This window comes from Erpetoichthys calabaricus, chromosome 13 (assembly GCF_900747795.2).
Source record: "Erpetoichthys calabaricus chromosome 13, fErpCal1.3, whole genome shotgun sequence".
NCBI classification, from domain to species: domain Eukaryota; kingdom Metazoa; phylum Chordata; class Cladistia; order Polypteriformes; family Polypteridae; genus Erpetoichthys; species Erpetoichthys calabaricus.
In genome coordinates, this window is record NC_041406.2 from 145,404,876 (window position 1) to 145,419,503 (window position 14,628).

The following is a 14,628-nucleotide window of genomic DNA, read 5'->3' on the forward strand; positions in this document are numbered from 1 at the left end:
TGAGGGAAAGGTGAATGGAGCAAAACACGGAGATATCCTCAATGAAAGTGGGCCTTGGCCAGAGTCCAGACTTGAACTCAATCAGACATCAAACAGCCACCCACCAGTGGTCCCCATCCAACCTGTTAGAAATGAGCAGCAGAAAATCTCCAAATCCAGGTGTGTGAAGCTTGGCACGTCAAATCCAAGAAGACTCCAGACTGGAATGGCTGTCAAAGGGGCTTCAGCGAAGTATGGGGTAAAAGGTCAGAATACTTGTGCCAAGATATTGTTCTGTATTTTATCTTTCATAAATATGCAAACTTCCTAAAATCCTGATTTCAGATTGTCATTCTCAGGTACTGAGAGGGAAAAATTGATTTTAGGACAAGAGAAGAAAAGTGTAAAGAGGTGAAGACTCCCACATGGTGCTGACTTTGATTTTCTGGTTCGCTGGCCTCCCTAACCGTCACCCATTTCAAGTTCCTGATATCATCGTTTCATCTCCTGGTTCTCTCAAATGTAGGACTGCGTTTCCTCCCCAGACTAGCTGCTGCATTTATCTCCATGGACTTTGCTTGTGGATCTCCCAGCAGAGCCTGATGGTGGATTGTGCTGAATGTTTTTTTGGACTCAAACTAAATATAAAATTCTTCTTCGCGTTAAGATTGATTTTTGCTGTTGTGGTTCCTTTTGTCACCATTGTGTCAGCAGAATGACCTTTCCAGACCTTTCTAAACCTGCCAGCTGGACACGTATGACACGTTTGTCCCCCACCTAAGGTTGCAGTCCATGGATGAAGCTGCTGGCCCAGTGGAAGCAGGGATTCCCTCACGGTCCTTCATGTCTTCCAAACACAGAAGAAGAGAGACAAGGCATCAGATAAGCTCCAAGTCTGATCAAACATGTAAATTCCACCACAAACATTTACTAAATCACAAAGCTGTGCAAAGGCACCATGTGCTCGGGTCTACACTACGTCAGCAGTGCCTACGTAACATGAATTCTACACAGGATTTTATTTAATGCTCAACATCACACAAATCACTGACCCCAAGTCACCGTTGCAAGTCACACATTGCTGAATGTCACCTTGTCGGCTGAGCTCGACTCGTCAAAGGACAGCTTCTTGTGAGGAAGAAAGTGCTTGGTGATGCTGATGTCCTCGAGCTCTGTGGTGAAGTGGTCGGGACTTTCTCCATTGGACGTGTCTTTGATGACGCTGTAGTTAAGAGCCACGCTGTAGTTGGCCGGCCTTTCCGAGTGCTTCTTCTTACATTTGCAGAGCTTTTTGAAGGCCGCCCTGAACTTCTGAGACATGGCGTTGTAAATGACCGGGTTGATGGCACTATTCAGGTATATGCACATGCGGCAGAACAGGATGAACCAAGTGTCTGAATACTCGGAGGACAGAAAAGAATTGACCACCACCAGCGTTCGATACGGCATCCATAAGAGAGCAAACAGGATCACCACCACAGCCAACATCTTCGTCACCTGCCAGGAAATGAAACACAAAAGGGATCACTCATGGAAAAAGGTGCTTTGGGTCACGTGGACAGAGTCCAGCGACATTCATACTTGTGTGGGCAAACAAACATGCAACATCCTGCACCTTCATTAGGGAGGGGCTTGTGAATTGTTTCAAATACGCCATCCCCTGGCTGAAATCATTCATACGAAACACAGACATTAAACTGGTGACAAGCTGCTCATTCGTGTAAAATCGGTCATTTTAGGATGTCAAAATTTAAACAATGAATTACAGTAACCTGCACTGGTAAAATGTAATCAAGCAATTAGAATATTAATACTAAAAATGAGTGAGAATCTAAGACTTCCTGAACACAGCAACAATCAACAAGCCATAGACGTCCCTGATACTGCCTGGACAGACCAAACCTCTGAAAATTAAAAATCATTAGATGAAGTTCATTGGAGCGATGGTAGGACAGATTCTACCCTTAACGCCCTTGAGGGAAAAATAAAATGCTGTCCTGTTGGTGACCTTGGGTAAGAATAATAAAAAGATGTGACAGTGAAGATGGACATCACGTAGACGCCAAATATAAATAACGTCTGCAATTTCAAACCATTTCACTTTGAGGTTTAATACAATTTTAATAGCGTTGTTCTGTGCCGCCATTTTATTTTTCTTTGGGCGTCGACCATTTTGTGAATCCCATTGTCCCTGTTATGAGGGTTCATGACTTCAGTGGGGGTTTCAGCTGGTGAAAGGCGATTTTGAGTCCGAGGTTACAGAAAGAAACTAACAAAAGCAAGGGTGTCCAACTCCGGTCCTGGTGGGCCGCAGGGGCTGCAGGTTTTCATTCTCACCCGTTTCCTAATCACTGACCAGTTTTCACTTCCTAATTAACTCCTTTTCCCTTCATTTTTATCGCCCTGTTTTTAAGGATTCAGTCCTCTCAGTTGATTCATTTCTTCATTAAATGGCAGCTGTGAAAGGGTGCGTCCCGGACACAGGCAGGCGGACACGTTTTCCTCCATCACCACGTTTATTTACACTACTCACTATTATTTACAAAGTCACTGTGCACCACACCAAACCCCCCACAGTCTCTCCCAATCCAGGCTCCTCTCTGAGCCACTTCTCCTTCTCTTTCTCTCTCTCTCACAGGGCCTCTCCTCGCCCCCTCTGCACCGGCCTTGTCCACCTCTTACCCAACTCCCGCCTTGATTGCAGGGCAGCGGCTCCTTAAATAGGTGGCTGATTGCGGGCCGCACCCAGCCACCTGCGACACAGCCAAACAGAAATGAGACGTGAAACGAGCCAACAGATGAGCTGGAACGTCAAACTCCAGCCAATTTCACCCCGACCAGTTTCTTCATGAGAAGCCGATTGTTGCTGTTAATTAAAGCCGTTACTGAATATCAGGACTTGTTGCTGCTCTCGTTCTGCCACAGCAGACTGTTGACTTTCTGTTTTCTCTGAGACCACCGTCAAGATGTTTTGGTGACCTGACCGAGACCTTCACCTTTCCTTATTTTCAGGTGAGTTTGTTTTGTGTCTCGTTATTGTTTGGCTGAAAGAAATAACTAAGGGGTCTGAGTCACGTTAATTAAAACGAAGGCAAAGCAAGTGAATCAGCAGCTAAAATGGCTCACTAATTAAAAAGATGGCTGCAAGGAAAACCTGCAGGCACTGCAGCCCACCAGGACTGGGGTTGGACACCCCTGAACAAAAGTATAGCGTGTGTTTAACTACTTAATGCTTGGTTGTGACTTCTGTTCGATGGATTTTCGGACTAAAGTGTTTGGCTGTTTTCATTTTGGCTTGATGATTGCACGTCATCGACTTGTCTCTTCTTCTGGACCTTAATTTAAAAATTCTCTTTTGCTTCCTCGATGTTAAAACAATGATACAAGAAAGACTGAAAAGTTTAAAGAGGCTGCTCTCCGGCAATGCTTCAGACAGACAGTCGGACAAACACACAAACACCCCAGCCGTTCGGCTCCATTGATGCCCTCCACTTCTTTATCGTTGCTCTCGACTTCCACAGTACATCCACAAGTTTGCTGTTAAATGTTAATTTGGATGTTAAAACACTTTCTGCTTGTAGCCTTTTATTTATTTCTCATTGTTTGTAGTGAAGAGAGACGGAGTGGTCAGGGACATGCGCTGATTTCAGCTCATTGCTTCACCCAACACCCAGATTGGGGCCCAAGTGCAGCCGTGCAATGGGTGACACCTCAGCACCACACTGAGCTCCTTTACAAATGAAATACGCCCTTCTTTAAAGAAAAAATTTATACCTCATCCGTCGGGATTCTCTCTAGGTCACCATTGAGCAAATCCATCCATCCATTATCCAACCCGCTATATCCTAACTACAGGGTCGTGGGGGTCTGCTGGAGCCAATCCCAGCCAACACGGAGCACAAGGCAGGAAACAAAAACCGGGCAGGGTGCCAGCCCACCGCAGCCATTGAGCAATGCCCACTGTTGAAATAAAACAATGCACTTTGATTGTTTGCTAATAAAACTCCCATTTTCAAATCTCTTGCACTCCACTGGCCAGTATGACGGTTCACCATTGTTATTTTATTAGTTTTTCTTCTAAGATAAACGGACTTAACTAGAAGATTCTCGACTGATTCACTGCAATGTCAGTTTAGTTTTTATACCGACGCACCATAGACAGCCATAGAGGAAAATGAAATGCATAATCAAGAATCGGGCGCCAAAGTCAAATGGATCTTTCATTAAAGCCAAAGACACAATCAGAAATTCAAGGTCATAAAACAAGAGCAAAGAATTTGTTATCCAGAAAGTTAACAAAAAACAAGTTTTTACAGCTGTGGTCTTAGAGCCTCGTTCACGATTGTGCATTGACACTTGTTTGCTGCGGATTGTCTCGCTCTTTCACTGACAACTCCTTTTGCTTTTGTACTCTTTGGAGCTTATTTTCATTTAATCGAGCTTCTAAAAAGTCCATCTTTTTATTGATAAAGGTTTTAGGTTGTGCCCTTTCGTGACTAGCTGGGGTTTGATGGTTTTCCCCCTCTAGAGGGCATCTTGAGTCAGTTTCGAGACTCTGGTGCTCAGGAAGTTTAGTTCACGACTGGCGGAGACTCGGGTTTGAGTGCTGAAGAGTCACGGAGGCCTGATTTACAATTTCTTTATTTTTAATAAACATCTCCCCACATTTGTTTCTGTCCTGTCTTTTGGTCTTAACAGCTGGCTTACAGATTTGAGGGTGTCATCATTCATAACGTGTGCCATGGCTGCTACCCAAAAGCCATGAAATCATAAAAGAGGAGTGAAAATGAGAGAATGTCACTCCCGGTGGCTTTAAAATGCAAGTGATGTCATATGAACAGTCGCTAAATGATTCATGGCCGCACTGAAACATTGAACACCCCGTGTCTGCCCTGGCATCGGCACCTTCTCGGTTTCAGTTGCTGTGGCTAAAGACCTGGGCGAGAGCAACGAAATCAAATATGACTCGATGTAATGGTCACCATCACGACGCGCAGCACTTTCATTTGGCGCTCAGGCGAATCCAATCACTAAGTCCACTTAAGTTAGCACTTCTTCACGACAAGTTTCATTTACGTGTGCAGTGAAGCGCTCTGTTCATCATGTCGCCCAGGGGCCTGTGGGGGGCCTGGGTGACACCAACCCTAGTGACGCCCCTGACTTTCATTCTCTTACATCTCGCCATTCAAATTTTGCACCCTAAGAAATCTGATAATCAAAGGAGTCGTCACCGTCATGACTGGCCTGAGGTTATCTACTGTCAATAAAGTTGGCCGGGCACAGGGACCCTGGTGGGATTTTGTCTGATAAATGCAAATAGAATTAGAAAGGAGCAACAACAAGGGCCACAACTGACCTAACGGGCCATTTAAAGTCTTCATGTCGGATCCTTGTGTGGGGATCTAAAGTTCGCTGAATGGCAGGGCCTTGAAGGGGTCCTGCATTGTTATTTTATGTCACTACTTCTCTGAGGCAGAAGTGGGAAATTTGTGGGTCATTGGCATGCCTGCTGACTTCCCTGGATGTGGAAGCCGTTTATTAGACTGCCACCCTGGATCAGAGGGGTGTGAGGGCCACAGCAGACCTTCACTCACAGTGAGTAAAAGTGACACCTCGTCAAGCTTGGCAGACGTCACACGCCATTATCTGAGCACAGAGTGAGACAAGCTGACCGAAGACCACACGACAAAACGGGCATTGGGTAATTCCCAAAAATTCCAAAAAGCAAAAACAAGAAGGTCAAAAAGATGCCCACATCACCAGCACTGAGTGCAAGAAGAGCCTGCCATCCGAGCGCCACACTTTTGTTTAGCTGGCTAACGGGAGGGCTAGGGCTGGCACCCCGGAGAATTCCACACATCCCTGATCCGGTCCCAAGAAGCAGAAGGCGGTGGGCGAGTGACAATCGGAGTTTTTAAGCAGCCCTCGTCAGCGGCTCTATTAATTAAGTCTCTGCAGACACTCCATCATTCAGTTAAGGGACATTAAGCAGCTGCCACGTCTGAATAAATGAATCTGACAAACAAAGCAACACAGACCACCAAAGGCAAAATGTCAGGTAAGACTTGTTGACTGTTTTATTCCACCATTCAGTTTCCAGTTTTTGTGAATAGCAGCCCACACTTTTTCCACTCTCTTCATTAATGTGTTTAGTTTAGGTGGTGAGAACATTTTTTTAAAGCAAATAGGAAAAAGCGGCAGCCGTGAATTGCCGGCTAATTATTTTGATTCTGTTTAATAGCACACCGCTAAGACCTCCACAGTCTGTGAGCGGATATGGATGGAGAGGACCAGAGTGTGTAGTGAACTTCAGCAGCCAGCCCACACGTATTGTGTGTCACGCTACCACTTAGAGTCCACAACTTCAAAAATAAGCCGGAATCCTTCAAATGCTCAAAACTCATAAAAGGCCTGAGGTCATGATAACGCCAGGGTGTCCCCCCAACCCGTATTATTATGTGCTTATAGCAGTGCCGCAGAAACGCTGCTCCGGAGACCACTTTGTCAAAATCACTGAATTCCAAGATCATGTTTTTCAGGCATTGGGGACACCTGTCAGGTGACATTTTGAAAAACAAATGACATTGCTTTCTGTCTGCAACCTCAAAGCTCCAAGGGGACCACTACTGCCCTCCTGTCTAATGTTAGTAAATCTCAAAGGACCAAGTCAGGTCAGGTTGGGGGGCTGGCACTGGTACAGCACACTGCCGCACCCACCACATGAAGAACACAGCTCGGGATCCCAGTTGGTGACCCCCCCAGGTAGACACGCAGTCCAGTCCCACCATCCAGAAATGACCCTCTATCAGGTGTTACGTGGGCGACCCCTTGGCCTGGTCCAGCCACTCGGGTCCCCAACAATGAGGATCTTACGAGCCGGATCACCCTCGGGTAATGGCCGGAGTGCCGTAACTGACATGCAGGTTATGTGCCTCATTCGGGACCCCATGAGTAACACAAAGTCAGACCAGTGGCCCCCAAGGACCCTCCGAAGAGACACACATGAAGGAGTCCAGTCTTCATCTCAGGTCACTGGATTGGAGGACCAGTAACTTCAATCTAATGCTTCAGCTTTTTAACATATTTGAAATCAAGTGATGAAGATCCACGGTGGTAAGCCGAGACCTTCGTGAATTGACATTGCAGTTTATGCCCACACAGACAGCCCCCCAAACCCCCTTTGCCCTGGCGACTCTTACCTGTCTCCTCGACAGCGCCGTGTTACTTGAGCACCTGCTCGATGACTTAGGCTTTGAAGCCTTGGCTCCGCCATCGTTCCCCCACTTTTTTGTGTTTTCTTTCGGATCGGAGGGAAGAGGATTCAGGAACAGAATTCTTGCAATGAGTCCATAAAGTATTGTGGCCACCATCAACGGCACCACATAAAACAATGCAAAATCCAAGAAATAAATGGGCAGGTAAAGATTACGAGACACTTTGTATGCACACACCACGACCGTCACATTGGCGTATCGGAGCTGCTTGGTGTCCGACAGATAAAACCACATGATGCAGTAGAAGGAGGTGAACGTCCAGACGACGACGATGATCTTCTTAGCTCTGGAGATCGTGCAGAGGAACTGGGCTTTGATTGGGTGGCAGATGGCTATGTAGCGCTCAATTGTAAAGGCAGTGATTGAGCAAGAAGAGGCGTTGATGCCCAGATATTGCAGATACGTGATGCACAAACATCCCGCGTAGCCATAGAGCCAGGACCCGTAGATACTCTCGGTGATATTCGGCAGGCCCGCCGCGATCAGAACCATGAGGTCGGCAACCGCTAGACTCACCAGGTAGCAGTTGGTAGGCGTCCTCATGTGCTTGGTGGTAAGGACCACCAAAACCACCATTATGTTGCCAACTATGCCCGCCCCACAGATGATGATGACCAGCAGGGTGCTCGCAACCTTGTATTCGGTGCTCGGCTCTGCCCACTCTTTTGCCGTCTGGTTATCTTGAGGAGATGTTACGTTTTCCATGCTGACAAATCTTTAGTGCCTTCTGTGTGTAAGCGACATTGGCGTCCAACTCTGTGGAAGAGAAGGAAGGAACGTCACAGTCAGGAGACCCTCGACGCGAAGGAGGACGCAGGCAAACATCCTAAAGCTGAAGCACTGTAAGTTCTTTTGTAATTGTGCCGTTTTAAGTAACCTGAACGTAAATAGATATGATATTAAAAGGCGATATCCCTCCCATAGTGATACGGCGATAAAAATCACATAAGAGAAAATAACTTAGCTTCCTTTACTGACAATTTACACGGCATTACAGACTGAGGAAGCCATAGCAAGACAATACTTTTATCGAGGTGGGATCTCGATGTATACAGTCTGCCATTTTCCGTCGCTGTGCTGGAAGGCTTTTCAGAACAGATGACGATATCACCCATCCATCCGTTGGCTTCGAAGTATTTGGCTGCTGCCCCAGTCTTATATACTGGTTCCTCCACATGTTGGCCCTTACTGAGGTTCCAAACAAGGACAGCAGAGGATTCCACTTCATCTCTAACATACAGAAATAGTCCAATGCCCATTTTCGTAGTTGTACCTTCTCTCTTCAAATGCAGTTCTAAATGCCGAGAGCCCCTGTGTGCTAACTTTGGCCTGGCCTGTACAGGTGAGTGGATTTATACAATAATTATTGTACAGAGCACAGTGACATTAAACTTATATTCTTATTATAAGCACCCGATAAACCGGGGGGCCTTCAGTGAGGACACCAAAGGAGTCTTTGAGACATTGCTGAGGTTACCTGGCTTTGCTCAGGTCTCTCCGTCCTAGTAGAGCACCTTTGACCTCTCGATGTCTTCATCTGCCCCATTAATATCTCTTTAGTATACCAATTTGCTTTACGGTAGATAACACCTGTCCTTCTTCTACGTTTATTGATTGCAGTGTCCATCTGTCTGCACACTTGTGAGATCTCTTCATCTGGCCATACGCTGATAATAATCTCCACCTAGTTCTACGCAGGCTCTTTAACACCACTTGATCAAACCATACGGATCGTCACCACGTATCTGGCTGATGACTCCATTCGTGGTCTCTGGCCTTTACCTTCTGTTCTACCTGTCAAGCTTATGTTTTTTGTTATTTTTTTGTTTTATAGTAGAAGCACAGATAAAGGTGGGCATTGAATCTTCAGCCATGGAAGTTAAAGTTCAGCGCCCGAGCCGTTGATCCACACCGCCCTGTCTTACAGAACACGACAATCTCCTTCTCCTAAGTATCACGTATAAAGTGCCTTTCATCTGTGCACTTATCCACCTATATTGTATTTGGCTCGCTTGACAGTTCCACATCCAGCTGCGTTAATCTTTACTTAGCTGTGCCCGCGTGTATAAAATCACTCCTCTGTGTGTGTGCCCATCTGTCAATCTCTGCTGTGGAGAGTGCCGTCAACATGTCCGCCTCTCTTATCAAACGAGTCTGTGCAGTGACAGCACTCGTCAAGCATCCATCACTCCAGCCTTAGAGCTCAGAGCTTCATGGAAATGTCTTCATCATCTTCATCTAGACGTGGAACCTTTATTTCGAGCTACACAGCATGTTTCCTATCCTTCTAGCTACCTAGTATGTAGCGCCTTTCATCTACACATCCATACGGCCATGCTGTTTGTAGCTCTGCTGAAATGTCTGCCGCTATCCATTCTCATTTTTAACACCATAGGGCTGCCTTGCTATCTAACTGTCAGGTATATATAACGCCTTTCACCTCAGCATCTGTCTGTCTATATTACAGTACATATCTGCATTGGGTACAGCAAGCCATCATCCTTGTTATTTTACTGTCAACAGCATTTCTCCTATTTACCTAATTTATAGCGCCTTTCATCTGTGCGTCAGTCTGTCTGAATTGGGATTTCCGCCTCTAGGCGCACTCATCTTTATTTTACTTTACAGCACCTTTTGCCTCTGCCTCTGCTTCTGCCTGTGTTGTGTGTAGCTCTACATCATTATTTTAACCCTTTGCAGTCGTATTTAATTTTCAACATCACGCTACATTAGTCGTAATTAATTATTGAAAAAACGCCAATAATTACAGCAGTTATTTTTTTCAAGCACGTAGGAATAACACAGGCCACTTTCTCGACCAGGCGACTGTGCAAATCGGTCAGAAACTTGCAGGGCCACCAGCAGTGGCCTGACGACCTATAGCACACTTTTTACTAAGGCCAGTTTTCTGGCCTAACGACCGCAAAGGGTTAATGTACAGACAGCACTTTTCCTATCTTTGTATTTATTAGTATATAGCGCCATTCATCCATGCATTTACTTGTCTATCTATATTGTATATAGCTCCATCAAAATGTCTACATCTAGCCAATACTAACCTCTATTTTACACCATTCCTGTAGTATATAGTGCCTTTCATCTACACATTTGCCAGTCTATCTACAGTATATTGGGCACGGCTCTATTGAAAAGTCGACGATGAGGCGTATTCATTGGTTTTTTTTATTTTATTAACTGATATATTGTGCCTTTTATCTGCTCATCTTTCTGTCTACTGTATATTGTGCTATAGCTGTATTGAAATGTCCTACTTTTACTCTGTACAGCACCTTTCCTATTTAGCACATACAGTATAGTGCCTTTCATCTATTCATCTGTCTGTGTTGTGTGTGGCTCTATAGAAATGTCTGTATCTGGACCTTTAAATTGTTTTTTTTACCATATTCGACTCTTCAGTGTTTTCAGTGATCTTGTATATAGTGCGTTTCATTTATGCATTCAACTATCTATCTAGATTATATATGACACTACTAAAATGTCTGCATCTAGCCATAGTAATCTGTTTTTTTACTCTATGCAGCGCCTTTCCTTTTTTAATATATAGCGCCTTTTCATTGTCTTTTGAAATGAGCTTATCGTTATTTTTCATGTATGCACAGCACCTGTCCACCTGTCCCGTCTTTCTGCTTATCTGGTTTGTATTCCCCTTCATGTACAGCTATACCCATTCAGCTCTCTGTCTATACTTCTGTATATAAAGCTCTTTGTTTTACTCTCTGCAGTACTTTACTATAATATTGTAATTAGGACCTTTCGTGCCTGTCCGTCTATCTATATGCCCCGTTTCTGTTTTCTTTCGGCCGTTTCCTTTTTCGCACCCTGCGCCTGTTTACCGTTTGCTGCGCATGCAGCGCTCATTCGTCCACGTCGAGGCAGGTCCGTCATTATGTGACTGTATGCAGTTCTTCGGTGTTTCTAGTATGTGGCGCCTTCAGCTGTCAGTCCGTGGGGTGTATAGCCCACTCAGAATGTCCGCGTCCAGTCTTACTGATCTACGGCGCCCAGTTTCCTCTTATCTAGGGGGGCTGCAGCGCTTGTCCTAATTGTAGTGAATACAGCGCCTCTCCTCTCCTCTCCTACCCCGTGTGCCCCTCCATGTCTACTGCACTCCTGGTTTCGTGTGAAGCTCCGTTGTTGGCTTTTCCTCTGACGGCGCTCGGTTTACAGCGCCTTTGCTTTTATCCCATTGCTTACTTTAGGCAGCTCCTCCACTGCCTCTTTAGCTCGCCTGTTCTTTTTATTTTTAGTGGACCGATCGCAGCTCTTCAGATACTTAAAAGTCGATCTTCCGAAAACCCCCGCGCGTCCCCTTCGGAGGAGTGGGGCTGCCGCCGGCGTGCCGTTCCTGTCGGCTCGGGAGTTGTTATTTGAGTGAAATGTGCTTTTTACAAACCTTCTTCTGGGCTGACCTTGAGTTTTATAGCGCCTTACGGTTCTTTACCACCTGCCACAGCTTTTTATCGTCGTTTTCCTTCGTTAATAACGCGACCCTGCCCGAATGGATGGAGAGATGAACGGACTGTCGGTCGGTCGGTCGATCTGCTCGCAACTTAATTCCAGTTTTGTAGAATTACAAGCCCGTCTGGAATGTCCTAATCTGCCAAATTGGTGCAATTGCATTAAAGAACTTACCACTCGGTCACTCGGACGTCTTCGCCACGTCAGTCTTCCAAGTGACACCAAACTTGCAAGTCGCAATACTTGGGGACCCCGGCATCCCTACCGCCTCATCCTTCCAGTAAGCCCACCCAGTGCTGCAGCACCGTTAGTCTCCAGTTTCCTGCTTTCCGAGTTCACCTTTGAAGAGAGGCGACGCCCCACGAGAAGCCAGGAGTGACACCGGAGCACGGCCGCGGGGTGGCCGAGGGGTGCGAGTCGCCGATGGCCGGTCGGTTCGCTCTCTCGGGCTCCGTGCGGGTTTTGTCGGTGAACAGGCGCCTGTCTTTCTTGGAATGCGCAGGAATGGAGAGGCGAAGGAAAGCGCAGCAGTGAAGTGCGAGCACAGAAGGCGGATTCCAAATGGCCCGCACTGAGCACACGCACCGGCGCGTTTGCATTTCCAAATATCAATTAAGGACACTCCTACGGACTCCTTCACGACATCGAGGCGACAAGCTTTTGATTTGTGCAGAGATTTGCCTTTACGGTATCGCAGGCTGACATCACGAAGTGAACTGGATAACTTCTGGGAGATTTGGGAAGAAATCCTGACTGTGATTAACGGTGGTATGTGCTCAAACGACAGGCGCTATATGCGAGTCCACGCGAGTGCGGCTGCTTCTTCTTGAACCCCAACACGACTGACTTGACTTAAGACTCTGTTACCGACTCTCAGCTCCGGTACGGCCAACCGTCTCCCGAAAACGCCGCTCCCTGCAGCATCGGGCGCGAGGCAGGAAAAGGGGGAGGGGCTTCGGGCTGTCAGTCAACTGAAGCGCACTTCGTCTGTGAAATAACGTGGGTGGGCAGACACGACTCCACATCCGAGTGCCAAGGGGCAATAGCAAAGGTTTGGGGGTCTGAAAACATTTGGGTGGGCCAGCTGTAAGCCGCATTTAACATTAGCAACTTTTGTGTGGACCAGAGGCGAGTTCTGGGTTGGGGGTCCCCTCTCCTTTGAGTTTAGAGTGGCTCGAGTTATTGCTGATCGGGGGTCCCCTTTGGACTTAAATAAAAAACATTTTGGTGGGGGGAGTCTGGCTAATGAATGAGGAGTTAGTGGGCCCTCTCATGCCCCCAATAGCCTGTCGTGTTTCAAACTCCTAAAAATGAAACAAGTGACAGCGTGGGTGAAACGGCTTATCGTGACACCCCCAGCCCATGAAGCCGGGACTGCATGCCTGAGGTGTCCATAGCCCCCCCAAAGGAGCAGGTCCACACAGCAACAGTATGAGAAGAACCACAAAGCGTGCGCCCACCTTTACTACACCCACACTCGTGTCTATTCACAGGTAAGCGTGTCATTTAAATAAAGATGGCCAGACTTTGTCTCAGTTGCTTCCACTGGCAGAAAGTGTGTGTGTGTGGGGGGGGGGGGGGGGGGGGGGGTAAAATAAGCTAAAGCAACATCCACCCACCCATCCATCCATTTTCCACCCGCGTTATTCCTAGCTGGGTCTCGGGAAAGTGGGTGCCTAACCCAGAAAGCTTTGGGCACAATCCCAAGAAGCAGCACACACCTCGTCTTGAGATCAAACGTTTAGAGGTTGGCACTGCCAGGTGCCGTCGGAGAGAGAAGGCTAATTTGTCTACTTGAGCGATGCCGCGCATAAACTAATTGTAAAGGTTTGGAAGATTGATAGATGGATGATATCAGTGGAAAAACTGGGCATGGGCGACGTGGGCAAGGCGGACACGGGGCCGCCCTCACCAAAAAATTCAGAATGGCGATTACAGCCCGAACCGGTCAATGCATTAGGGAGCACCGTTATGAAAGTCAAGGGCACGGGCTGCGTGATAATCTGCGTTATGGACACAGTGGGCACCAAGCAGACGGCATCGGGCATGAAGTGACGTGTTTCTGCTCGTAAATCGACCCCAATGATTCACTGAAAGGAGTCGTTCAAAAAAGAAAAAGAAAAAACGGAGGCGAATTGTTCACCACCGTCGGATACGAGTGCAAGAAAAGAGTGGCTGAGAATCACTAAAGGACGCGGCTGATTTAATTCAGAAAACTCCGAACTGATCCTCAGGGGTCTGAAGTGCCCGCTGTAGGGGCGGAGCTTGACGGCCGAAGGTTTACAGCCTCGCCGAAGACGATTGGCCAATCAGAAAACAGTACTCGCTAGAACAGTAACGAGAAGTGAGAAGTCAAACAAAACGAGCCCGTTTATTGGCTAACTGATTAGATAACAACATGCAGGCTTTCGAGGCAACTCGAGTGTAATTGCAGTCCGCAGTACCCATGAGGTCAGTCATGTAATGCCCCAATATGACGTAACACCCATGACATTAGACTGTGATTACACTGGTCGACAAGCATTTTGCTACTGGGATTCTTTCACCTTTACTTTAACACATTTCACTTGCTGACTCCAAATCTGAAAAGTGTTTTCATCCAGCAGCACGTCCCGTTTTTTAGTTGTGATGTTCCAGGTTTTGGACAACTAGGGTGACTGGACAGTAAAGGCGATGCATTTCAACATTTAAGAAAAAAGTTTGGTCTCAAGAAAAGTGAAGCCAAAATGAAGGAAGGTGTTTTTGTTGGCCCTGAAATCCGTGAACTGATGCTTGACGAGGAGATTGAAAGGAAACTGAAGCCCACTGAATCAGCAGCCTCATTTGTGCGGGTTGTCCAGACTTTTCTTGACAGTCACAGAGAAGAGAATTAGACTGAGCTTGTGGAGAACCTGCT

The 14,628-nt window shown here is 46.7% G+C and overlaps 1 protein-coding gene across 1 annotated transcript; it reads right to left on the reverse strand.

Moving 5' to 3' along the window:
- Positions 1 to 367: 367 nt before the first annotated feature.
- Positions 368 to 12,435, reverse strand: trhra (thyrotropin-releasing hormone receptor a). The gene is made up of 3 exons (XM_028790901.2): positions 11,907 to 12,435; positions 7,179 to 8,009; positions 368 to 1,476 (listed from the first exon to the last, which is right to left on the reverse strand). The coding sequence occupies exons 2-3, from the start codon at positions 7,956 to 7,958 to the stop codon at positions 1,051 to 1,053; spliced, it is 1,206 nt and encodes a 401-aa protein (XP_028646734.1). The 5' UTR covers positions 7,959 to 8,009; positions 11,907 to 12,435; the 3' UTR covers positions 368 to 1,050.
- Positions 12,436 to 14,628: the final 2,193 nt, after the last annotated feature.

Excerpts from the sequence above, each read along its gene's own strand:
- trhra (XM_028790901.2), bottom strand. The coding sequence starts at position 7,958 with ATGGAAAACGTAACATCTCCTCAAGATAACCAGACGGCAAAAGAGTGG. Across the intron at positions 1,477-7,178 it reads CGGCGCTGTCGAGGAGACAG|GTGACGAAGATGTTGGCTGT; the intron begins GTAAGAGTCGCC and ends ATTTCCTGGCAG.